This window comes from Brienomyrus brachyistius, unplaced genomic scaffold (assembly GCF_023856365.1).
Source record: "Brienomyrus brachyistius isolate T26 unplaced genomic scaffold, BBRACH_0.4 scaffold62, whole genome shotgun sequence".
Lineage (NCBI taxonomy): Eukaryota > Metazoa > Chordata > Actinopteri > Osteoglossiformes > Mormyridae > Brienomyrus > Brienomyrus brachyistius.
Window position 1 is genome coordinate 1,222,009 of NW_026042337.1, and position 26,096 is coordinate 1,248,104.

At 45.4% G+C, this 26,096-nt stretch overlaps 1 protein-coding gene across 1 annotated transcript; it reads left to right on the forward strand.

The window, feature by feature from the left end:
* Nucleotides 1-353: 353 nt before the first annotated feature.
* Nucleotides 354-25,587, forward strand: col6a1 (collagen, type VI, alpha 1). The gene is made up of 35 exons (XM_049001883.1): nt 354-635; nt 2,887-3,016; nt 3,512-3,712; nt 5,251-5,410; nt 5,535-5,648; nt 5,789-5,809; nt 5,926-5,946; nt 6,141-6,185; nt 6,328-6,381; nt 6,907-6,951; nt 7,282-7,308; nt 7,936-7,962; nt 8,082-8,126; nt 8,525-8,578; nt 9,314-9,376; nt 9,506-9,568; nt 10,708-10,761; nt 11,145-11,180; nt 11,353-11,415; nt 11,523-11,585; nt 13,737-13,799; nt 14,161-14,223; nt 15,433-15,483; nt 15,589-15,624; nt 15,796-15,858; nt 20,502-20,567; nt 21,279-21,314; nt 21,618-21,654; nt 21,770-21,778; nt 21,918-22,051; nt 22,166-22,275; nt 22,397-22,583; nt 22,673-22,853; nt 24,070-24,099; nt 24,195-25,587. Exons 1-35 carry the CDS (start codon nt 545-547, stop codon nt 24,779-24,781), a joined length of 3,030 nt encoding a protein of 1,009 aa, XP_048857840.1. The 5' UTR covers nt 354-544; the 3' UTR covers nt 24,782-25,587.
* The last annotated feature ends 509 nt before the right edge of the window (nt 25,588-26,096 follow it).

Sequence of the window (26,096 nt, forward strand, 5' to 3'; positions counted from 1 at the left end):
AAAATTTAGATGCAGTGCAAAACGAAATGACACAATTAAAAGAGTAATAGAGTAATGCTGGATTTGTTTAGATGTGCAACTGTAGCATCATAAAAGTTCAAAGGTGTTTATTGTAACAACCAACTGCAGTGACGTCCGCACCTGGTCTCCCCTACGGCGATACAATGTTGCAGATTGTGATTAACTGGAAAATACATTACATAAAATAAGAATCTCCACCAAAAGTTACGAAGCGGAAAACACATTGTGTAAATCACGGCTTGAAGAATGCGCTAAAGTTTTTAGATATAAAAATCTGTCCTACGGATATCGACTCCTCCTCCACCCTTTGCGATTTAGTTTTTCATCCTGCCCTCTTTCCTCTCTGACTGCGCAGTCCCTCTCTCCATCCTCTCAGTGCTTCTCTTGGGGAGACTTTCCACAAAACGATTGCAGTTTCTTTCCAAAAACAAATTTAGTTTTAATTTCTTTTTCGAAGCGTCGGCTTCCAGTCTGCATTTGTTTTAATGCATACGCTTCGTAGATAAACAGTAATAAAGGAAGGATGCTTTTTTCTGCAAACTTTGTTCTTTTCTGGCTTTTCCCTTTATGGGTAGGGTCGGCAGCTCAGGATGTTTTAAGGAGAGGGGAGAGAGGTAAGCCGATGATATTCTATACCGTTTGGGTCACAATTCTAAAAATTGTTATAATAAGCGCTGTCAGTTTTCAGCTATTACTGTCATTTTATTTGATTTGAAGATGTAGTTCCTTAATTATTTCGTGGTGCCATTATCTGTCGGATCAACCGGCTTTATAATATTTGAGGTGAGATTGTCTGGACAGTGACATAATTCAACGCGAAAACAAACAAGAACGGTTATTAATAGGAAAACCATAAAAACAGTTGCTGATCTGGGGATTTTCTTAAATTATCCTTAAAGGAGATTGCAGAAGTAAGTGAAGCAACAAACAGTTACTCCCACATAATATGAAGGAATGCACAACACACTCTCTCGGTAAGGTTTGAAGTGTTATTCAGCCATAGATGTCAGCGTCCGATGGTTTAAATCGTGACTGTTATTTAGATGCCAGCTGTCCGGGATTTTTTTTGCTGCGTCCATCTGATACGAGAAATCCACAGAGATGGACCCCAGCGGCGTTAAGCCCGGTCATACACGCCTGGAAAAAGGTTAACATTTGTAAGACGGGACCCATTAGAACAGATCTTACGGACAGTGGTTGTTTTTCCTGTACAGGAAGCAGCCGTTTGTTACATTAAGGTTGTCGAGTACCGTAAATGTCTTTATTATCCTATTGTTTATGACAAAGGTTATTAAAGTCCGTTATTGTTGTTCCTATTATTATTGTTGTAGTTGTTCTGTGGCGTGTCCATATGCTTACACTTGCTTAAATGATTAATCTTAGGCCCAATTCTATTGCTTTACGGTTTAAACCATTGCAGTCGCCCGAGCTCAGTGCCACTGTCTTTATTTAAATAGGGAACAAGGACTTTACGGCAAAAGACATTCATATTGGAGGAAGAAAGACATATTATTCGTGAAAAGACAAAAATCGTCAAGAATCAAACACTTGCACTGAATCAGTATTCCAACAACTTGAACTCGCATACAGGTGATCTTTTAAACGTAAAAGTATTACAAAATATATTTTAAATGCGGTAACTTTAGTGCCCCCCAATGACAGATTAGTGAAACAATGAAAAGGTTTATGCGGCTGCCCCAGACCTGTGGATTTTTGTGCCGATTTGAAATTTTAAATTAGAACTGAAAATTATCCGTTGTTGTTTTCCCTCCCTCATCATCTCCCCGCCCCCAGTCTCCCTCAATCTCCCCCAATCCAAGAAGTAAATCGCTGTGGCCATGTCTATGTCCTTCCAGGGCTCTCCAAATATGTACAGGAAGCAGAGAGTCAGAATGAAGTCACTCGTCTCAAAGACGACAATAGATAAATTAGGAAATTAGCCCCGTTTCTCTTTGTTGGCTGTTTGTTTGTTTGTTTGTTTGTTTGTTTGTTTGTTTGTTTGTTGACCCTGCAAGCAATGAAAGCGACGTGGCGTAGGATTCAGTGTTGTTTGACCTGCTTCTTCTCTGTTAGACTGCAGAGAATCATGGGATGTTAATATTTAATTACTTAATTTCGGGGGTTAGCAGGGGGTGTCAGTGCCCCCATGCCAACATGCCTGCCCCCGTTCTTAAATATGTATGCTACTTGCATGTGAAATAAAGGTACTATTATTATTAGTAGTAGTAGTAGTAGTAGTAGGAGGAGTAGTAGTAGTAGTATATATATGCGTAAACACATTTCCTTGACAGACTCTTAGCATGAGGGTGCCAAGATGGTCGAGTGGCTTCATTTGGTGAACAGTTAACGACATAATACATTAATCAAGCTTTTGGAATCAAGTCAGTCTATACAAGAAATCAGAGTGAGTGACGTATTTCTAAAAACTGTAAGATAACTGCAAAGCGTTGCAGAAATAACTTGCCGGTTCTGAAAATTGTCTTTTGCTTCTTAATGCAGGTAGTCTAGTGTAGGTAATACTTGGAGGACAAGGCCCCAGTGTGCCCCCCCCCCAGTTGAAATGGTCTAGACAGGTCACTGGTTAATATCTACCATGCACATTTTTCTAATGATGAACTCTCTTTGCTCATTAACATTCATGCATTTTTCTGAAGAAACATAAGGTAAAATAACCACGCAGCAGGTTAGCATATGCCTGTAGTCAGGTGGTTGCTGGTTCACATCCCACGTTGGGCAAAGCACTTTCACAGTGAGCCCTTAACCCTCAGTTGTTCATGGGATTTTCTCACCCTGCTCCAAAAATAAATGTTGCTTTGGATAAAAGCTTCTTCTAAACAAAACAGAATATTGATGTTTTTTCCCCAGACTGTCCTGTGGACCTTTATTTTGTCCTGGATACATCTGAGAGCATTGCACTGAGGGCCTCCCACCCAGACTACTACATCAGCCAGATCAAAGACTTCACTATACAGTTCATCAATGGGCTGAAAAGCATGTATGTATACCTTCACTTCTACAAGCGGGAATTAATGAGAAACCTTGTTTTGCAGGCAAAGTTTGAGTAGAAGCATACATATTTACATACATAAGTACATACATGCCTACAGTACAAACATACAGTACGTACTTCAGTATACAGACGTTCAACAGTTTATGATGATCCGTGTCGCGATATTTCGATGGGTAAATGTTTTTCACTTTCATTATTCAATAAATTGCATGACATATTCGACACCTTTATTATAAAAGGCTTTGTGTTCATGAATTTGCCCAGCTGTAGGCTAATGTAAGTGTTCTAAGTGTTGTTTAAGTCAACTTACGCTAGTTTTATTGGAACGTGACCCCATTATAACCTTAGGAGAGACTGTATATTGTAGGATGTATTATAAAACATATTTTATCAGCAGGAATACAACAGTAACTCTTTACCTGGAAGCAGTAATAACATACATTTTAATGTTTAAAATGGCCTTCTGTTGCGATTGGTCAGTCGCCAGCCATGTGACCGTGACCTGCAGTGGAATGCCGGGGTGCTGCACTACAGCGATGAGGTGGAGGTCATCCAGGAGCTGGCAGACGTGACTCAGCATCGAGCCGAGATGACCAAAAACGTGAACGCCATCTCCTACTTCGGCAAGGGCACCTACACCGACTGCGCCATGAAGGAGGGTATCAGCCAGTTGCTTAGCGGGTGAGGGGTCAGCGTGCACTGGAAGGCAGATTCACCCTTACACAAATGTAGTCATACATCCATGCAAAGTTACACGCACATATACAGTACTGTGCACAAGTCTTAGGCAATTAAAATACAATGATCCACATGTTGGTGTAACACTATGATGCCTATCTGGAGGTGGAGATTTCTGGTCCAGAAAGTACAAACCCAGACCATGATTTTGTTTCAACCAACCAGATGAGTCCTCTGTGACTGTGACTCTTTATGCTCAACTGGTTGGTTGAAAGTGAAGCATGGTCTGGATTTTTACTTTCTGGACCTGAAATTGCCACCTCTGTGCCTGTCCAAGTGTGTCAGCTTCACCATTTCAAAACCTCTCCTAAAGTCACCTCAGTATTTGCAGCAACCATCTGATACACCCCTATGTTTTTTCACTCAATCACTAGCACACCTTGTCTGGCTAATCAATATCTCATCAAGTTAACTAATTTAATTAATTTGATTGATTGATTGTTTGAGTTGGTGGTGAAATCTGATGTGTGCGTGGAATGGCTGAGGTGCCCCCGAGGAACCAAAGTGGCGTAGATACTAGTAACTTGTTGAAGGACAAGAGTGGAGTATATTCTAATATTAAATGGTGTTTTTTCTTAGCAAATGTGCATTAACTACCAACATTGTCTTTGCCTGCTGATGAAATGCACAGTACAGGCAGTGGAGATCACAAATGAAAAGGCAGGTCATCGCCAGCATCATGAAGATGACTGTGAGCAGTCCTGTGTCACCCAGTGCTGAAAGCCTGAGGCTGCGATGGCAGCTGAGATCCACCTATCACCTAACCCTAACATCCCCAGGGTCACCTGGGGCCTGTTGCAGGCTGCACAGGGCACAAGGCCGGGATTCATCCCATCCCCAGGACACACGTAGTCATGTAGCTTATGCTTTTAGTGAGCTTTCAGCCCGAACAATACCAGAGTACCAGGCTGTAACCCACGATGTCACAGGGAGAGCAGGCAAACTCCACAGATTGAGCAGAGGTGGGATGCAAACCCCCAACCCTGAAGGTGTCTCACCTCCATGACTTCAGCTGTCATGCAAATGTTTTTGTGTTCATTTTCTCTTAGTCTTTGTATGTGACACTACAGACACTGTCATACTTTAAGAATATAACTTAAATCAGTGCTTTTCAACTCAGTCCTCGGGGATCCCCAGGCAGTCCATGTTTTGGGAGCTGGGAGGGAGCAAATATATGCACTGTATGGCAGTGAGCTGGGAGGGAGCAAAAATATGCACTGTATGGCAGGGAGCTGGGAGGGAGCAAAAATATGCACTGTATGGCAGGGAGCTGGGAGGGAGCAAAAATGTGGATCGTCTTGGGGTCCCTGTGGACCAGGTTGAGAAACACTGACGTAGGATATAGTAATGTTTCACAGCTACAGCTACCTGTATATCTTGTCTGATGCCTACATGGTCCTCTTCTGATTCAAGAGTTTAGAGTTAATTACCCAGTTGTGCTGATCTCCAAAGCGGATGCCGTGTTTCTGATTGGTCTCTAGAGGCTCTACCAGCCACGAGATGAAGTACATGATCGTAGTGACAGACGGACACCCCATGGACGGGTACAAGGAGCCCTGCGGGGGTCTTCAGGATGCCGCTAACGAGGCGCGACACATGGGCATCAAAGTGTTCTCCGTGGCCATCATCCCCAGCGAAGCGGTGTGTTCCGATGGGCTGGAGAAACTTTCAGGCTTATTCCGTTGCCACGTGACAGCCTCCGTAAACCAGGAGGTCTCAGTTCACAGGGGATGCCAATCGTTTTTTATTTGCTTTCACCTTAAAGGACAAGAGACTGTTGACGATCGCCACAAGCCCACAGTACAGACAGGACTTCTTGGCAGCGGACACCACAGAACAAAACCGGAGGCGGGTCATCAGCGACATCATGAAAATGATTGTGAGTAAATGAGTGTCACATAAGCCAGGTGGCCCCAGTCAGCACAAGGTCATTTTCGATGTGACAGAGAAGTTTGTCTACTTGTTTGTGACATGAACCAGTGCTGATTCTCTGCCTTGTTTCTCGCTTGTTTTCCCCAGAGAAATGACACCGAGGACATGGTAGGGTTTCCTCATTCAGTGTATAATCTGTAATAACCTAATTAAAATGTTTTAATGCAGTTTGCAGTGTTCACAGTGCTACAGTGCTAACTGTCATTTCCTCTCCATCTCTGCAGTGCTGCACTGCCGAATGTCATGTAAGTCTCTCCTCGGTTTTGTCGTGTTTTTTTCTTCCCTCACTGGAGGCTCCCCCAGAGGAAATACAAATTTCTTTGATTCCTAAACGAATATTCATGTAGGAGTATCCATTTGCATGATTGTGGAAAGTATGAGCGACTTTCTCTCTCAGGAAAGTGAGGTGCTCTCCCGTTTTTATTTATTTTTGTTTTAGGCTGAAAGTGGTCCTCCTGGGCCTGATGGAGATGTTGGACCCAAGGTGAGTCACTCTGAAGTCGATATGCACCATCAGACACGGGATGTAGTTAATATTGACAGTGGACGTAGGCAGCAGCAGTAGTTGCGCTGTGGTGTGGTGTAGGGTGTGCCACTGTAACTGCATGCCGATATTTCTTTGGCAGGGTGAGATTGGCAGGCCTGGGATTCCAGGAAATAAAGGAGAAAATGGTCCTGTGGTAAGTGATCCAGACCCACCACCATGTTCATATCGAGGGCACCGAGATGGATGGATGGATGTTACACTTCCTCCAAGACCTGTGTGACAGGTGAATGTATGTAGTGACAGAACAGAAGGAGTCAAGAAACAGCAACTATTTAAAGAAGGCAGTGCACTCGCCTGTGAGATCGTGGAATCTGTTAAATAGTTTAAGTGTAAGCTCAAGACGCATTTCTTTAGGGTGGCTTTTGGGTAGGTCTGCTTTCTGTATTTTATTATTTTCCTTCTGGTATGGTGCTTTGTGACGCTGTGAAAGGCGCTATACAGATGCATTTTATTTACATGCGTGATAAAGAACCGAAAATGACCTGATTATTACTGTCAAAGTCGGGAGATTAATACTGTGAGTGTTCTGCCCCCGAAGGCATCACCCAGTAATGCAGACACCTAGTGGGAAGAGCGTACACCTGCGTAACGTACGCAGCCTGAGCAACTGCAGTGTGTACTCCTCCGCAAAGTGACACCTTCACTTATGTCCTGACAGGGACGTCCAGGTGACCCAGGACCTGCAGGTTACCAGGGGATGAAGGTAGGCAGCCTTGTTTCAAAGATCCACATTAAAAACCACCACTGAATTTGCCGGCCAACCAAGACTTATTTATTAAGGATATAACAGTATGACCCAAACTTTGTGGCTGATTGGTTGAAATATTTACTATGTGTAAATTACATTTGTAAATCTGATTTTATCTGACGTTATCTGCTAGATTCTTCTTATAAATTTAAATGAGAAATAGGTTTGTGCTGTAGGCCAGATGTGACCCACGTGAATGGACTTTGATATCTGTGTGTTGGACTTTCCTCAGTCCGGCTCTGGCTGGTGTGGCGTAATTGATGCTTACTTATTCCTCTCTTGCAGGGTGACAAAGGAATCAAGGGTAACATGGTAGGGCCTGCTTCCAATCCATTATCTCCTGTGATGCTCACAGAGACGCTCACAGAGATGCTCACAGAGATGCAGACTCTGCACCACTCTAACCGGTGCATGAATCGTTGATGGATTGACTTACTGAAGTATCATCGCTGAAATGTAAAAATTAAGGCGATACATCGGTAAAATATCGTATATTGATTACGCACATTCATATCGTCGTCAATTACAATATTGTGTAGAATATAGCCGAAAACGCTTGATTTCTTGAGTAATTAACAGTTATACTGTACTGTTTTAAAAGTTCCATCTGTCTGTTGTTGCTGTAATTTATCGTCATACCTGTCACATGCTCCATAGCTATTAGTAAAACAATTTGGTCATCGTAATCAGAAAAAAATTAAACCACCTGTCATATTTTACTATTTTCTATGTACGAATTTTAGAATATCGTGATAAATATCGATACTGTAAAAATGTTCATGTGAAAATGTGATATCATTTTTAGGGCATACCGCCCAGCCTTAGTAAGAACCCAACTTTACCATCAATATATTATTGGACAGTGTTGTCTGATGGCATTTATGATGTTTGTATGAAGACTGACTCTCTGCTAATGGTTTCTTCATCATTCTCATCAAGGGAACTCGGGGTTTCAAAGGATTCAAGGTGAGTGATGTGCTTATGAGAATTTCAACTTGGGTTGTCTTAGACCCGCTGTGTCTCTGCAGACCTGTCTGTTCCTTCTCTCTTCTGTATCATTTCAATCCTCTCCATGTCTTCTCTAGGGAGACAAAGGACGCCCTGGGCTCGATGGTGTAGATGGGCTTAAGGTGAGAACCTCAGCTTGTGTGCATTCCAGTAGGGCTACATAAATTTGCCTGCTGAATACACTCCACACAAGGTGGACATTTTATTCAGCGATTAGGGCATCACCGTAGCCCTACGCTATGTGGGCGTCATGCTTTTCATGTAACATGCAGTGGGTGAAGCACTGGATGTTAGCTCTGCTGGCACGAGGTTGAAAACCAACATCTGTTTGTGAAATATTCCAAAAGACTGCAAAAAATCCAGTGATTGTCTTTAACTATCTGCAGTGGACCAGGGTCTGGCTGCTACAGAAAGCTAAATAATGGAAATGTCTTACATAAACAAAAAAGATGGAGAACAGTAATGTGATGGGGGGAGGGGGGTATCTGGGATCTGTGTTCATGAGCTCTTCTCTTTATAGGGTGAAGCTGGATTATCGGGGTTGTCGGGCTGCAAAGGAGAGCAAGGCGGTGATGTAAGTCAACTCTGTGTAAAATGCCCCCTCCCAAGTGTTTATGCTACTCACCAATGTGTTTATATATGTAGCACTTTGTAAAAACAGTCCCTGTAGCCCATCTGTCTGTGGACTCAGACAGGCCACTGTAACTGTGGTCATTGCAGACATCCTGAAGGGGGCGCTGCACCTTTTTGATGGTTTTTTTTTTTTTAAATAAGCCCCAAAGTTGTACTGAGTCCAAAGACTCCATTATTTATTTAGTCTATGCTTATCTTCACTCATGAAATTCAGCTTAGCTTTTATATGTTAGAACTGGAGTAAAGCCGTGTTTTTCTATACTTGGGATTCGAATGGGAGATGGTAGTGGAATGCAGCAACGCCCTGAGGATGCGTCTGAGATTGAACAATAGACCCCAGAAGAGGTTTTTACTTACACTTACATCTGACGTTTTGCAGTGCTGAAGATGGAAACTAGTGGAAGCTAGACACAGTGGTAAAAGTATCTTGGCCTTCATGCAGAGCAGTTAACCTTCTAGGTTACCTTGAATTTATAAATGAACACCTCAAACCCTAATGGCCATGGTAGATTTTCATGTTTTCATTTTGTACCTCCTGACCTTGTGCACTGAGGAGGCTTCTTTGGAGTTCATCTGGTGCTGCTAATTATTAGATTTGGTAAGATAAATGTGCCGTTTATTGTCTTTTTTCTCTTAATTTTCATTCAGTTAAAGTTTTGTCTGTTTTCTGCTACAGGGATTGCCAGGAGAACCGGGTCCGAAAGGAGACCCTGGACCGTCTGGTACCAGAGGAGTTAAAGTAAGGACATTTTTCCATTCGGACGTTTAGTTATATAGCCTGTTTGGAAAGCTGACCTATTCATCAACACTGCTCTGGACAAAGAGTCAAGCGGCAAAGTGGACTAATCACCTGCTTTATTGCCTCCAGGGAGATCCAGGAGAAGATGGGGGGCCAGGAAGGCAAGGCCCCAGTGGCCAGCTTGGCATTAAGGTAAAGGGACACAGTGTGTGGCTGTCCAGGAAGTGAGGAGGGAGGGCAGGTGATGTCATGAGGTGGGGAGGTCCGGTCCAGGAAGTGAGGAGGGAGGGCAGGTGATGTCATGAGGTGGGGAGGTCCGGTCCAGGAAGTGAGGAGGGAGGGCAGGTGATGTCATGAGGTGGGGAGGTCCGGTCCAGGAAGTGAGGAGGGAGGGCAGGTGATGTCATGAGGTGGGGAGGCCCTGCCCAGGAAGTGAGGAGGGAGGGCAGGTGATGTCATGAGGTGGGGAGGCCCTGCCCAGGAAGTGAGGAGGGAGGGCAGGTGATGTCATGAGGTGGGGAGGTCCGGTCCAGGAAGTGAGGAGGGAGGGCAGGTGATGTCATGAGGTGGGGAGGTCCGGTCCAGGAAGTGAGGAGGGAGGGCAGGTGATGTCATGAGGTGGGGAGGCCCTGCCCAGGAAGTGAGGAGGGAGGGCAGGTGATGTCATGAGGTGGGGAGGTCCGGTCCAGGAAGTGAGGAGGGAGGGCAGGTGATGTCATGAGGTGGGGAGGTCCGGTCCAGGAAGTGAGGAGGGAGGGCAGGTGATGTCATGAGGTGGGGAGGTCCGGCCCAGGAAGTGAGGAGGGAGGGCAGGTGATGTCATGAGGTGGGGAGGCCCTGCCCAGGAAGTGAGGAGGGAGGGCAGGTGATGTCATGAGGTGGGGAGGTCCGGTCCAGGAAGTGAGGAGGGAGGGCAGGTGATGTCATGAGGTGGGGAGGTCCGGTCCAGGAAGTGAGGAGGGAGGGCAGGTGATGTCATGAGGTGGGGAGGCCCTGCCCAGGAAGTGAGGAGGGAGGGCAGGTGATGTCATGAGGTGGGGAGGCCCTGCCCAGGAAGTGAGGAGGGAGGGCAGGTGATGTCATGAGGTGGGGAGGTCCGGTCCAGGAAGTGAGGAGGGAGGGCAGGTGATGTCATGAGGTGGGGAGGCCTGGTCCAGGAAGTGAGGAGGGAGGGCAGGTGATGTCATGAGGTGGGGAGGCCCTGCCCAGGAAGTGAGGAGGGAGGGCAGGTGATGTCATGAGGTGGGGAGGCCTGGTACTTTCTGATAAAAAAGCTTTGTTCAGTTTTTTCTTTCAGATGTGTTTGCATTTTATCTGTTTCATTTTAACAGGGCAACAGGGGACCGAAGGGCTTCAACGGAGACAAGGGAGAGAGAGGAGATGATGTAAGTTGATCTTGTCACCTGTGCAATGAAAGGCTGTGCAGCAGGGAGCTGTGTGATATGGGGATGCAGAGTGGCTCAGCAAGTGCAGGAACATTATAGCAGACATCTAGAGATGTCAGTTCTGGGTTTGAATGTATCTGTGTCTTCTGTAATAGACTGGCTGTGTCTGCTAAACAGGTATTCTGAAGGGTTTACGTCAGTTGCATGTAGACTGCCAGGTGCCTGTAGACTGCCAGGTGCATGTAGACTGCCAGGTGCCTGTAGACTGCCAGGTGCATGTAGACTGCTAGGTGCCTGTAGACTGCCAGGTGCATGTAGACTGCTAGGTGCCTGCACTGATGAATGTCTTCCTCGACTCCTTAATTGTTTGGTGTCTCTTTCAGGGAGCCTCGGGCCGTGATGGACCCCGCGGGGAGCTGGTAATGCTGCCATATTAATCATTTCCTACTAGATTAGTTGCGATTTTTTGATATTTGTGGATGCAGAGCAGAGTGGGTGTTCAGTTCAGTTCAGCATATGGGGATTTTCCTGATTGTTTTCTGTTCTGGTAACTCCTTCTAATAAACTTCCTGTGGGTATAATTGTTGCCAGGGTCCAGTAGGAGAGAATGGCGAGCAGGGAGCCCGTGGAAATCGGGGGCCGCGTGGAGACGCCGTGAGTCATCCCGTGAAAGTTATTTTTTGTGATATTTTCAGAATGTTAAAAATCGCATATGTGAATATGCATTGGCCAGTGATGTAATCCTCCTGCTCTTCCCATAGGGCGATTTAGGACCTCGGGGTGAACCCGGTCGGGAGGGCCCCCCTGGCGCTAACGGAGATCCGGTAAGAGAAACCAACGGGCAATAAATACCACGCCGCGGAACGAACATCCTTTCTCATCGCGTGATGGCCGGTCATTTGCTTTTAGCTCTATTTATCAGCTGTTATTACCCAACGTGACTTACAGGAGAGGGAAGGGAATGCCAGCTCCCCGTGGTTTGGACCCACAACCTTGGTGTTGTTCACACAACGCGCTACTTGTTGACCTACGGATTGTGCAGTAGGGCGGCATGCAATGCCAGCTCTGGAGAGCCATTTCTTTACAGCTCCGGATCACAATGGATGATGGGCCTTTCCAGCTTCCTGTTGTATTAACTCACAGCTTGAGGATACCTTGCTTAATATGTGGGTTAACCCTCTGGGGTGCCTCACACCTCTGGGACCCGGGTTCGAGTCTCTGCCTGGGTCTCATGTGTGTGGAGTTTGCATGTTCTCCTCATGTCGTCATGGGGTTTCCTCCGGGTACTCCGCTTTCCCCCCACAGTCCAAAAACATGCTGAGGCTAATTGAAGTTGCTAAATTGCCCGTAGGTGTGCATGTGTGAGTGAATGGTGTGTGAGTGTGCCCTGCGATGGGCTGGCCCCCCATCCTGGGTTGTTCCCTGCCTCGTGCCCATTGATAGGCTCCGGACCCCTCGCGACCCAGTAGGATAAGCGGTTTGGAAGAAGGATGGATGGATGGATAAAGTTGAGTGTAATGGCAAAAGAAATATATAATAAATAATTTATTTGCCATGAATTAAGTTTATGAAGTCAGTGAAAGTGTGTTTCCTACCCCTGGACCCCAGAGGTTTAGAGATTTCTACAGGAAAGTTACAGGGCTGACAAGAGTGGAATTTCTTTAGTGAAAATGGCAGATGGAGTTAAAAGATGGAAGCTGGTTGTTGAGCACATTGCTAACGCAGCTTATCTCCTGGTAGCAGCCAGCTTCTCTACAGCCCAGCTTCCGCTTGTTGGGTAGGCTGGAGTACATGCTGTCTAGAAGATACTACATCCACCTCTTTGAGATTCTAATCATGTATCACTTAGGGCCGTCCAGGCAAGAATGGACTTTCTGTTCGAGTCTGGTGCCTCCCAAACTTCTGTTCTGTTTTTGAGGGAGTTTTTCCTCATGGAAAGTTTACTTGCATAAAAATGTTCTGAGGGCAGAAGGAAAAATGATTTATATCATCATTATAAAAATAATCAATCTTGGTCCTGCCTCCTCTAGTTCCTTGGTCCCACCTCCTCTACAATCTGATTGGTTACCTCTCTGGCCAATCATTTTTATTTCTGCCCTCAGAACATTTTTATGTAAGTAAAACTTCCACAAGCAGTTATTGTCATTGTCACCTCGGACTTTCCCTCCGGGGACCTTAGACCCAAGGCTCTATGAAGCTTTGTGACATTATTCCTTATTAAAAATCCTTTTAAAATAAAATGTCAGAATTCCATTTGTTTTGGTTTAAACCTTTGGAACATAGTCAGAGTCAGAGTTCCAGCCTTGTTTTATTGTTCCCCTTAGCACACATTTGTTTCCAGTTAGAGTTGGGGGGTGGGGGTGGGGTGGGGTGGGGTGGGGGGGGGAGCAATGCAGTGCACTGCAAAGCCTCCAAGTTGGCAGGCAGAAGGAGAAGTTCTCTAAGTTCTCCAGAAAGTCTGAAGAAATCCTGCAGCCAAGCCAGAGGTTCTTTGGTGCTTAGTTGATTCTTCTATGGTACAGATTTCTCCATGGGACAGAGAAGACATTTCTTTGGATTGTTTGACAGAACGAAGCTTATTTTATGGCCCAGAGCAAAGGCACCAGCTGGCTGTCTTTTTCATTTTCTGGTTTCCAAACTGACTGCAGATTCAGAAAATCGCAGAAGTGCAGCCTCAGTCCGGAATGCCTATATTCTGTAGCTGCGTTGTTTGCTGTAACCCCTGAGATTTCCTTGCCTTAACCCCCCAGGAAGCCACTAAACAATTAATCGTAGCATCATCCCCCCACTGTGTTCGCAAAATGGACATTTACGTTTCTCTGAATTGTGTCTGAGATCCATCCACCTTCCAGTTGCTTTTCCAGTGCTGGGGGGTTTGGATCCTACCGAGGCAGCACAGGGCACATAGATGAGCTGCCAGAGAGTTGCACTCCTTGGATGGTAAACATTCTCACAAATATATATCTTATTTTCAGGGTGAAAAGGGTCGCCCTGGCACTGCGGGATACAGAGGAGATGAAGGTCTGCCCGGAGTTGAGGTTAGTCTTTGTGCTCATTATGGCAACCCCCACCGTAAACTTGACAGGCTGTCTTGCTGTAAATCTGTTATAAGAATTTCTGGTAATAATATAGATGTGTGTTTCCAAATCTGCTCCTCTTGGACCCACAGACAGTCCATGTTTTTGCTCCCAGAGCTGGGAGGGAGCAAAAATGTGGACTGACTCTGGGTTCCCGCGGACAGGATTGGGAAACACAGCTATAAATGAATGAATCAATGTCCCAATACCAATCTGCAGATTGACCTCACACACCACAGAGGGGTGGCAATGTTTATGTTGACCCGTATAATCTCTGCATATTCATGCTTGTAACTGCAGTATCTTTCTTTGTGTTCCTCAGGGACCAAGGGGGCCGCGGGGAATTAAAGGGTCTCCAGGTGACAGGGGCTTGTCTGGCGCAAAGGTGAGTCATTCCACCTGCACTTCAGAACAGGAAATCTGTCTAAAGCTAAGCAGGTTTAGGCCTGGCCAGTACTTGGATGGGAGACCAACTAGGAAAGCTGGGGTGCTGCTGGAAGAGGTGGTGCTGTGGCCAACAGGTCAGCCCATCCAGTGGTCAGTGTGGACCCCAGTGTCCTAGTGCAGTGACGGGGACACTGTGCTGTAAAAATGGTGCTGCCCTCCATATGAGATGTAAAACCGGGGTCCTGACTCTCTGGGGTCATTAAAGGTCCCTGGGCATCTTTTGAAAGAGTAGGGGTGGTACCCTGATGTCCTGGTACAGTGACTGGGACACTGTGCTGTAATAATGGTGTTGTCCTTCATATGAGATGTAAAAGCGGGGTCCTGACTCTCTGGGGTCATTAAAGGTCCTTGGGCATCTTTTGAAAGAGTAGGGGTGGTACCCTGATGTCCTGGCTAACGCTGCCCACCCTGGCCTTTTCAAATCTGCTCTCCTAATCATCCCCTCTATATAACTGGTATATTATCTTCTAGGCCCTTCACCACCTTAGCTGCTGTTGAGCATACTGGCACAGAATGGTTGGCATCATATCATCCAGGTGGGGGGCTACATAGTGGTGGTGGTTGAAGTGGCTCCCCATTGACTCTGTAGAGTGCTTTGGTTAACTTGAAAAGGACCATATAAATGTAACATTCATTCATTTGGCCCTAGCAACAAGAGAGGATTCTCAAAGGCTCATTATGTATCAGTCCTCTGAACAATTCCCTCAGATAAGCTGTCCACATCCATCCAGCGTTCGTAATAGTTTTTCCACTTCAGGTGTGCAGCCTAACGTGTCCATATAAATATACTGCATTTGTATATATTTGGTCTGGATTATTTAAGAACTTGGATCACAGTATGTTCACAATATGCCAGCTTGACATTTTCTCGCACAAACTCCATACATTTTAACAATCAGGTATGATTCACGCATATCAGAATCCTTGGACCCCTGCCATGGACATCCATTAAGCACACTCCCATTGGAAGAGATAAGAGTCTCCCAGATTAATTCCAGAACATCTCCTTCCTAGTAATTGTGCCAAGAAAACCAAGTACACAGCACCTTGCCTATGTGGTATTGGTGACATCATTTCACAGACTTTATGTGTGTCTAAACAGACTGAGCAGATCACATCTCTAATTTGTCCTTTTCTCCTTTCACAGGGTGAAGTAGGAGAAGTAGGAAATGGCACCCAGGGCTGCCCTGGCTTCCAGGTCACCAAAATACCTACCTGACAGCATGACGGTGTATCGAAGGAGCGCATCTCCCACAATCCCCCGCACTGCCGAGACACTGACATCCCTCTGTTTTTCTCACAGGGTTACCCTGGCCCCAGAGGAGACCCAGGAGAGCCGGTATACCTTTACTTTCCTCCCCTCAGGCATTACAGCTGGAGATAAATTATAATGATTTTATGGGATTCTGGGAGACAAACAGATAAAGCCTTTGAGCAATGACAGTATCATCGCCACTGGAAGATAGAAACCAGTAGATAGAATGTAGACTTTCTCCACTTTTTCTTCCAGGGATCTAAAGGAACTCCAGGACCCAAAGGAGATGACGGGGATCCAGGTGACCCCGGCACAGATGTGAGTCCCCTCTTCATTTTCATTAATTTAAAACAAATTAGGGCTGATTAGTCCATGAAGCATTGAAGTTAATCGCCGGGGTAATCTCAGAGACATGCAGACATATACAGAACTGTAAGCATGCAGATTCGTGTGTATCGCTTTCATCTGGAGCTGTGCTGAAGTGCTTCAGAGCAGCGTTGTGTTTTGAGCTCCTGCAGCTGTCTACGTTTTGTTGTCATGGGGACGAGGAAATAAGGGTCACATGGAAACAGACGAGAAACCAGCCCTGCACGTGTGACCATTTTCGTTCATTTTCCCCACTTCTTAAAGCTACAATGCTTCCCTAAAAGTAGAACCTTTATTTTCGTACTGGGTTCTTGTTAAACAGAATTTCCAAAGTATGCAGAACGTGAGTTGGTAAATCAGGAGTTCATTAGTGGATATGTATCAGGGTACAAGTTTATGGACGATGGCTACAATGGAGTACGTATAGCATACGGAGTTTCATTGGCTTAAATTGAAGCAATTTTGCACGTGATGTGATTGTTGGTGTCAGACATGAATCTTCCAGCGTCTTAGAAACAGACACCTCGTGGGGACACCGACCAGCCCCCCCTTCATATTATAAATGTGCCTAGCTGTGAAATGGAAGCTGAGCGCATGGGGCTGCTCGTCGCGCCCCCAGACCCCAGAGTCATGCCTGCTTAGCATTGGACCCTGACATGCATTTGTTACTGGGCCAGTGTCCTCTTTGTTTTAATTAGGGTCTCCTGCTTGTTCTCCAGCCGCTCCCCTCTGCCCAGCTGTTTATAGCGCTCATCCTGGCGATCTTTCAATCTGGAAGCAGGGAAAATGTCCAGCGATTACACTGCAGACATTGTGAATTATAAAGTGAAATTATTTACGTTAAAACCCACAAACTTACTTATCAGGGCAATTTTTATTGCCAGCACTGGCTTGATAAACGGTTCTGAGGATATTTTTCTTTTTTTACCTTTTATGCTCAAGAGGCTTTTGATGCCGACTTGATAATCCCCTGAATTATCGCCTGAGATTCATGGACGGCCATCTGAGCCGAGGCGTGACCTTCATAAGGCACGAGAAGATGAATGTCAGAGCTGAACCGCAGGGAATGAAAGAAATCCTGCTTTAAAGCTGTGTGTGACGTTCAGATCGCAGAACATCATTACTCCGGACCTTTATCTGAGCTGAGATATGTCAGCTTCCCAGGGATGGGGGGGGGGTCCCAGCCTTGGGGGGGCACTCAGTTAAATTTGTCCCCCTTGGAAAATTGCCTCCTCCACTGCTGCCCTTATATGTGGTCGGCCTCCTCCTGCCAATTAAAAAAAGACAAGTTTTTTTCTCTGTGAACAAATACTTCTAATCCATTTAAGTGTAAAAATTAGATAGTGGAAGGTGAATGTAGGGGAAACTCAAGATCATTATTACTGCATCAAATCATACCAGTTTGCGTACAGATGTGATGTAGATGAAATGTGAAGGAATGGATTTTCTATAGAATAAATTATCTTAAATTTGCAGTAGACCATAAACAAAAATAAAAGAAAAGTCAGGATTTGGCCCACCCCGAGAGACTGAACGTACCACACAGGCTTCATCTCCGTCTTTCATCTACTGGGTCTGTCAACGAGAGACATGGAGATTAAATGGCGGCTTTCTTCCAGTAAACACACGTGATGATAGAGTCCAGCTGAATAAAAATGCTGAGAGTCACGTGTGACCGGCTTGACTCAACAGATTGGGATAATGTTGTAATTATACTTTTTAATTATGTGGCTGCTCTACGTAGGACAACATGTCCTTTATCATGGCCTCCAACTCTTACCGTATTTCAACCGATGTCTGACTTTGTGTTTTACTGTCAGGCCAGTGCATTGTATTTCACTTTTAGTCTTTAAGGCACTAATTCTTATGTCCTGTTGTTTTCTATAACATTTGAGGTTCTAGCCAGCAATAAGCTGTAATTTAATTTCTCTCATATGACGTATGGCTGCATTCCAGCCAAGTCGGAGGTCGGAGTTTCCAAGTTCAAAATGCCCGAGTTCCGAGCTAGAAACATCAGTATGGATGACTCAGTAATATCATTTTATCGTACAATAAATGACTATAAGAGTTGGGTAATTCAGGTCCAGAGAGTAAAAGTCCAGACCAGGGTTTTGTTACAACCAACCAGTTGAGCATAAAGAGTCACAGTCACAGAGTCACAGTCACAGAGTCACAGTCACAGAGGACTGGAACAAAGTTCCAGCCTGGACCTTTACTCTCAGGCCCTGAATTACCCAACTCTGATTATTATATAAAGTAATAATATCATATTATATGATTATGAATTATAAACCGAGTTTGTCTATACAATTGCATAAGCATGGCAACCCTGAGAGGTTGATTAATTAATAAACACATTCATCTCTGATTGTGAATAGAGACGTGTCAGCTATGGACTGCTAACCCTATCCATGCAGCTAAATACTTAGCAATATTAGACTTTCCCTTAGCTTTCGGTTAAGTGAAGAGACTGTTGTATAATAAGGTGTTTTATTTTACAAAGGAATGGATTACACAATATACACAAAAAAAAACTATTTAAGAAAAAAAGAAAATGAAAATCACAACAACAATTCCTTTGTTCCAAACTTAAAGACCTACACACAAAAGCCTAACCAGATTATTAACCAAGTTCTCAAAATGATCACCGCAATTTCAGTCAAACAAAGCGACAAGGTTAGCTCGTATCCAATCATAAACACGTGTAGTGTGGCAGCCCCCATCTTTAAATACTCTACGAGGGCGGAGTTTACCCCTATCGGCCGTCCCCACTACACATACATAATCAGTTTTAGCTTTAATTGCAGTATCTTTATTGCAGTTTAATCAGAAAACATCGCTCTATATGGCCTTCACTTGATTTTTTATCGTCCACGGTAATCGCGCCTGTGGAGGCAGCCATATTGTCTGACGTGACAGCACCCTCGTAGTCGGGGTATGTGAAATTGGCCCGAGTCCAACAGTCAGAGCTCCGACCTCGATAGCGTTCCACAGTACTTCTTCGAGAAGGATGTTGGACATTTCTGAGCTCTGAGTCGTTCGGAACTCAGCATACGCATCGTGCATGCAGTCCTGGCCTGGCTCGTGGCACATTAACTCCACTGAAGTTTTGAACCACTCATGGAAAAAAAATTAAATAAATCTCCAGGATGGAAGATGTACAATAAAGGTTCTTTCAGCCCCATGCAAGATCCAGACAGTTTCGTCAGTGTTGTCTCATCATTTGGTTACATTTCGTTCTTTTGAGTTGGAAAACTTAACTGCCTGATGTTAATAAAAATAATAATAATAATAATAATAATAATAATAATAAGGGGGCGGCATGGTGGTGAAGTGGTTAGCACTGTTGCCTCACACCTCTGGGACCCGGGTTCAAGTCTCTGCCTGGGTCACATGTGTGCGGAGTTTGCATGTTCTCCCCATGTCGTCGTGGGGTTTCCTCCGGGTACTCCGGTTTCCCCCCATGGTCCAAAAACATGCTGAGGCTAATTGGAGTGGCTAAATTGCCCGTAGGTGTGCATGTGTGAGTGACTGATGCGTGAGTGTGCCCTGCGATGGGCTGGCCCCCCATCCTGGGTTGTTCCCTGCCTCGTGCCCATTGCTTCCGGGATAGGCTCCGGACCCCCCGCGACCCAGTAGGATAAGCGGTTTGGAAAATGGATGGATGGATGGATAATAATAATAATAATAATCGACACTTCATTGATCCCTGTGGGGAAATTGCTTTTATGCCTCTCTCAACTTGCTCTTTGTAGAGTAAGCTGTCTGCGAAGAGCACTCACCTTCCACAAGGACCTGCAAATGTGCTGAAGCTGGGTTTGGACCAGCAACCGTCTGATTACAGACACACAGGCTTAGCTCACTGAGCCACATGCTGCCCTTGGGTTAATTACTCACGGGTTAAAAAGTGCAGCCTCGTGTCAGACGGGCGATCCTTCTGTTCGTGTGTTTACAGATGCAGTATGGCGTCAGGAAGTCAAAAGTGATCTGCCAGGTTCACATTCTTTCTGCCCAGCTGCTTCTCCATGCAGGGTGAAAGCTGGCCCGGCTAAACGTTCACAGAATTTACAAGCCACTCAGGTCAACAGGCAAAGCTGGAACTTGGCACCAAAAAAATGGTGTCTTCAGTGGGATGGGAGAGCTGGCTGGGATCTGGGATCGTTTTGTCAACCTGAAATAACTCACAGGGGCTCGGCATGAGCAGGCAGACACTCCAGCTGCCTCCAACAGCTGCGAAAACCTAACAGTTTGCCTAATGTACATCTCATCAGCATTTAGGCAAGACAGTGCCTGACAAAATATCAGTAAATATCTGGAAACTGGAGCAGCCACTGTTGGGCTAGAGTCTCTCCTATGACGTTTCACAAAGCGTTGGACTAAGCGCTTAAGTAATAGAAGGGTGGTACTGATGCTGTTTAATTTTTTTTGCTTTGCAGCCAATGTCACCCAAATCAAGCAGCATATCTTGCATTTTTCTGGCTTGTTCCCGCATGCTTTCCTCACCAGTTCTTTCACAGTTCCTGCCCAGGGATCTGACTCCACCCTCAGTTGAAAATAAATTAATCGCAGGATGTTTTCTGGTCTGTTTACCTCAGAATAACTTGCCTGGAAATCCTGGACCTAAAGGAGCAAAAGGGTACAGAGGACCGGAAGGGAAGCCTGTGAGTATTTGTCCATTTTTCTGAGAAGTCTCATGGGTAAGTTTTAGAATTAAATACGTTTGAAGGCATATTTATATTGGAGAAAAGTGAACATTGTTAAGGTTATAATCTATTAGGAGCGAATGTAAACAGTTTGACAGAATATGTGAGATGTGAAGGCCCAGATGATGAATTAAATCACAGTGGAGCAGCAGAACAGAATTAAAACATGAATTCAGTAGGGGCCCATAACCCTCTCCAAAAAAAGACAAGAGTCTACAGCTTGAAGTTATCCTGCCAGTGCAGTAAACACTGCATTTGAGTTACGGGCTCGTTGAGTAGCCTGGATTCTGACTGAGATCTAACGACTCACGAGGACGCGGCTGTGGTCAGATGTCATTGCTGTGGTGAAACCGTGGTGAGAGACAGATCTCCTGTAAACCTGGAGGCCGGTGTGTTTATAATGCCTCATGTTCCTGTGTTCTCACAGTCAAGTGCTAGAGTTCTAAGGATAGAACGCTGGAAATAAAGCCCTGGTCTTTTGTGTACAGAGTAGGTCCTCGACTGGCCTGAGAGGCTGGGATTCAAGCAGATAAAGTAACAGAAATCGCACGGACGCTTTTCCCAAAGAAAGGTCTGCCTTGCCTTTCTCCTGGGTGATTAGCGTCACTAAGGTGTATGTGGCCTAGCTGACGAATTCCCCATTTGTGATGGTTTTGTTCCATGTCTTAGGGTGGAGCTGGACGAGAGGGACATCCCGGAATGGATGTAGGTACAAATGAAATGGAACTGAGCAGTGGACTTATGAGTAAAATCACCAAAATTCTAACCATCCCATTTAGACCCCACAAAACGTTTATTACTAAAGATGTCACTCAGGATTCGTGAGTTGAGCTCCGGCGTTTGGTTTGAGACCTATAAGACTGCTGCACGTTTACATGTTGAGAAAAAGATCAAATGGAATAGCAGAAAAATTGTTTGATAAATCAGGTCGGACAGAAAAATGGTGCAGGAATCCTGCTGTGCGATTCGCTGTTTCAAATGCATGACGGTTTCTGCATTGATTTGCAGGACTGTGAAATTTTGGATATTATCAGGAAGATGTGTTGTAAGTACTCACTTTTATACCCTGACTTTATGCATGTGTAGTATAGAATGGTATAGAATGTATGGTATAGAATTTCCAGAGCTGTGTTTACAAATGCATTTTTCTTTTCCTGCAGCTTGCTGTGGTAAGTAAATATATTTTCATATCTCTCATTGCTAAGTCACGTGTTCTGATTCTGTCAGCATGGAAGCGTATCAATAGCCCACCTTCTGTTGTCAAGTTGATGGTCCCCTGAAAACTGTGCCGCTGTTGGTCTTTGTCAGAGTGCAAGTGTGGCCCGCTGAGCCTCATCTTCGTGGTGGACAGCTCGGAGAGCATCGGCGCACAAAACTTCCTCCTTTCCAAGAAGTTCATCGTGGCTGTTCTTGATCGACTGGTGTCAGACCAAAAAATCAATGTGAGTGACCTTGCTGGGGCAGGAATGGGGCGGCCCTTGTGGTGATGCCCCCCCCCCCCCCCCCCCATCCATCTGGTAATCAGGCTTGACGGCTTCTCTCCTCTGATCCCCCAGTTCGATGGCAGGGAGTCCGAAGTGGCTGTGGTCCAGTACAGTGGAGACAAGTCCCAGGAGAAGTTGATTCTCGGCCAAGACAGCGCCACTACCCTCTTGACATTTAAAGAGTATGGTCACCATAGAATGCTCCGGCAAACAGGCTGAAAAGTTGCTAGTAGACCTACCAAAAAACATCCCAGCAAGTCTCAGAACAGATGGCGACTTTTTTCCATTTCTCTGTGTGTCCAGAGCAGTGATGAACATGAAATGGCTGGCTGAAGCCACGTACACTGGGCAGGCCCTGAAAGTCACCCTGGATGAAGTCGTCAAGCTGATGAAGACGAAAGAAGTCAGGGCTGTGGTCCTGACTGATGGCCGCTCGGATATCAGCAGGGATGACGTCTCGCTTAACGTTCTGTGCAACAGCGGCGTCAAGGTAGGTAGCGGAGAGCGGACGGCATCTGGAGCGTTTGTACAGCGCTCTTGGCCCTTGTTGCCTGAGCCATCCTGCGTATACCCTGTCAGGTGGACGGCATAGGTGTTCAGGATTACTTCGGAAGGGAGCAGAACACAGAGCAGATGCAGGAGCTGTCGTGTCCCGGAAACGGGAACGCGGAAGCCGGCAGAGATCCCATCACAATCAGTAGCTTCGAAGAACTGCTTCAGGATGGGTTCTTGCAGAACGTGACGAGAAGTATATGTTCAGGTATGCTTTAGTCTCATCAAAATGTCCAGATGAAAGATCTTTATTTTGGAATGGTAAAGAATATCCATCCATCCATTTTCCAAACCGCTTATCCTATTGGGTCGCGGGGGGTCCGGAGCCTATCCCGGAAGCAATGGGCACGAGGCAGGAAACAACCCAGGATGGGGGGCCAGCCCATCGCAGGGCACACTCACACACCATTCACTTACGCATGCACACCTACAGACAATTTAGTAACTCCAATTAGCCTCAGCATGTTTTTGGACTGCGGGGGGAAACCGGAGGAAACCCCATGACGACATGGGGAGAACATGCAAACTCCACACACGTGTGACCCAGGCGGAGACTCGAACCCGGGTCCCAGAGGTGTGAGGCAACAGTGCTAACCACTGCAACACCATGCCGCCTGGTAAAGAATATATTATCTCTTTTTGATTAATGGTACCGCTTTACAATATGAAGGGTTTTTGAATGCTGTACAATCAGGTTATTAATTAGGTTGTAACTTTTTACATTATGAATAGACAATTATAAACAAATTATAGTAGTTTTCTTTTTATTAATAAGTTACTACCATTTAAAAGTGGCAGAAGGGAGCCTTATTGTAAAGTGGGACCTAATTAATTAATCGGAATTTCAGTTATTTTTCCATCGTGATTTAATGGAAAATGTGAAAATACAAAGAAAGGACCAAACATAGCACAGAAATATCTCACAAGACGTGCCTCTTGTAAAATCCGTGTTTACAAACAGATGTAGGCCAGTTTCAGACATCTTGTATATTAAGTAGGGTGTTCCTCCACGCGGCAGGAGAAAGTCCCATCCCCCGACATCTAATCAGCTGACATTCACGTCACACATGCAGTTTAGCGTGTGTGTGTTTCGACTCCAGTTACATCTCTGTCAAAACTTTGGGTGACTCAGTGTGGATCAGTAAGTTGTTTTGCCTCGTTCTGTAAAATTGAGCCAAATGAAAATTATTGTCAATGATTTGCGCAAAAAATGTAGCGCTATCAATGGAAAGAATGGGTAGCTGGGAATGTGAGAATTAAAGAGGTTGGTGAATTCCGGAATGTGCCGTGACTGAAAGTGTGAATGGAGTAAATGTGAAAGCGTACTGGCACATTGGATTTTTACTCATTTTGGTTCACTAAACTCAAAATGTTCCAATATCTTGTGGTCGTTGGTGACACTGGTGAATATTTCTCTTTTACAGGAAAGAAGTGCCCGACTTACAAATGTGAAAGTAAGTCTGTCTGAAGTCGCCGATCCATATACATCCAAGGTGTATGCTCTGTCCTTCTCAAAGCACGCCAACCGCCTGTTTCCTTCATATTCTAGTCACCTTCCCGGGAAACACTGACATCTTGATGATGATGGACAGCTCTGCCAGCGTCGGGTCCAAGAATTTTGGGATGACCCAGGAGTTTGTGAAGAGGCTCGCCAAGCAATTCCTCACGTCGAAGACCGAGCATCGGGTCCAGGTGTCCGTGGCTCAGTACAGCAATGAGGCTGCGCCGGTGGTCCCCTTCTCCACAAACTACGCACAGGTGGCCGAACAGATCGACTCGGCCCATTACCTTAACGAGGGCACGAATATCGAGGCAGCCCTTGGCTTCTCCGTCGAGGCCTTCAAAACCCGCAGCGTAACAAGAAAGAAGCTACTGCTGCTGTCCAACGGACGATCCCCGAATATCGCACATGCCGGCATCAAGAGCAGGCTTGCGGAAGTGAAGAGGGCGGGCATTGAGATATTCGTGCTGTCTGCTGGCGATCTGGTGAACGAACAACTCCTGCGTGACCTGGCCACAGCAGACCAGCGGGGCGTCGCCTCCTATCACCGACATCTCTTCAGAGTCACTGACTACCCGGCCTTACTAAAGGGGGTCTTTCACATGACTGTCTCTAGGAGGATTTCCCAGGGTTGAGGGCGTAATACGGGGATAAATAGTTGTTAGTTGAGGGACACAACTTTGGGAGTGCGAGTGAGGCAGGGGAGCTGTAAAAATAGCACGTTATTTTTTTCCATTATATCGTAATTTCTGTAGAACGTTCATATGTTTTTCTGCTCACAGTGACAGCAGACATTTATAAAGTTACATGAAGACCGGATGCTAATATCTCTGTCATTAAGGATGTCAGTGATGCCGAGAGGTTGCCGTCACAGTTTGGGCGGATGACAATACGGTGCTAATTCACCACACTTTGGTTTAGCTGAGGGTTAGAGAGGGCTGCATGGTCCAACAGCACATACCGGTCATAGATTCATTTAGAGAAGAAGATGAATTGGGGGTTAAAATTTCAATAAAATGTCAACAATTGGTTGTTAGCTATATAGACTGGTTGTTAAACTACTTAAGTGTTTTATTTTTTTACTCTGAGAAGAGATTTTTGGTCACTAAATATTGCAGAACTGTAATCTGTAGCACTATCAGAAATGTCAATAATGCATTTTCCTATTTGCCTGTGGTTTACCCCACAATTTAAAAGAAGAATTAGAACACCTTGTAACATTAAATTCTGCATTTTTTGGTATATCAATGGTGCTAAAATGTACTCTCAGGCTTAATTTTTTTTTTTTAAGAAAAGACCAAGAATGATGCTTTGAATTGTTCCTCCAGACCTGAATTCACCACCAGGTGTTTCGTCCGTCGCTCTGCACTTCATGTATTGGATTCAGCAGTGGAGCTGTGGTTGGATGTTCTAGCAATAAAGGCTACCTTGTGAAACCTGAGCTGTCCATGACTGCACTCTTACTAACCCTCTCCCACACACACGCATCATTGATGTGCATCTAACTGAGCCCACTTTTCACCAGGGCCCTGGGGCATGAAGAAGCCTACCTGCATGAAGTTTGCAGGTAGAACCTTCAGAAAAGAGAGTCTCATATATTAAAACTCGGACTGCTCCAGCCGAGGAGGTGACTGCGCATTGGGATGATGTCATGAGCCCATCTGTTTGAGGTTCTGCTCGCATGTGCGATACATCTAAAAGCAGCATGACATTTTGAGGGCAGCACTCCAAATCCCAATCATGGGTCGAGTCCTAACAGAAGTCTGTTCATCAGAGCACTGGATGTAAATGCTTGTCCGTACCAGATGAAGGACACATCACTGATGGGTTGATGAACTATGAGTGTGCAGGTAAGCTCACATCTGCCACACGAATAATCATACAGATAATTCACATGTAGCCTTTGATGACTTCAGCACCACATATTGAACCCATGGAAATACAATACTA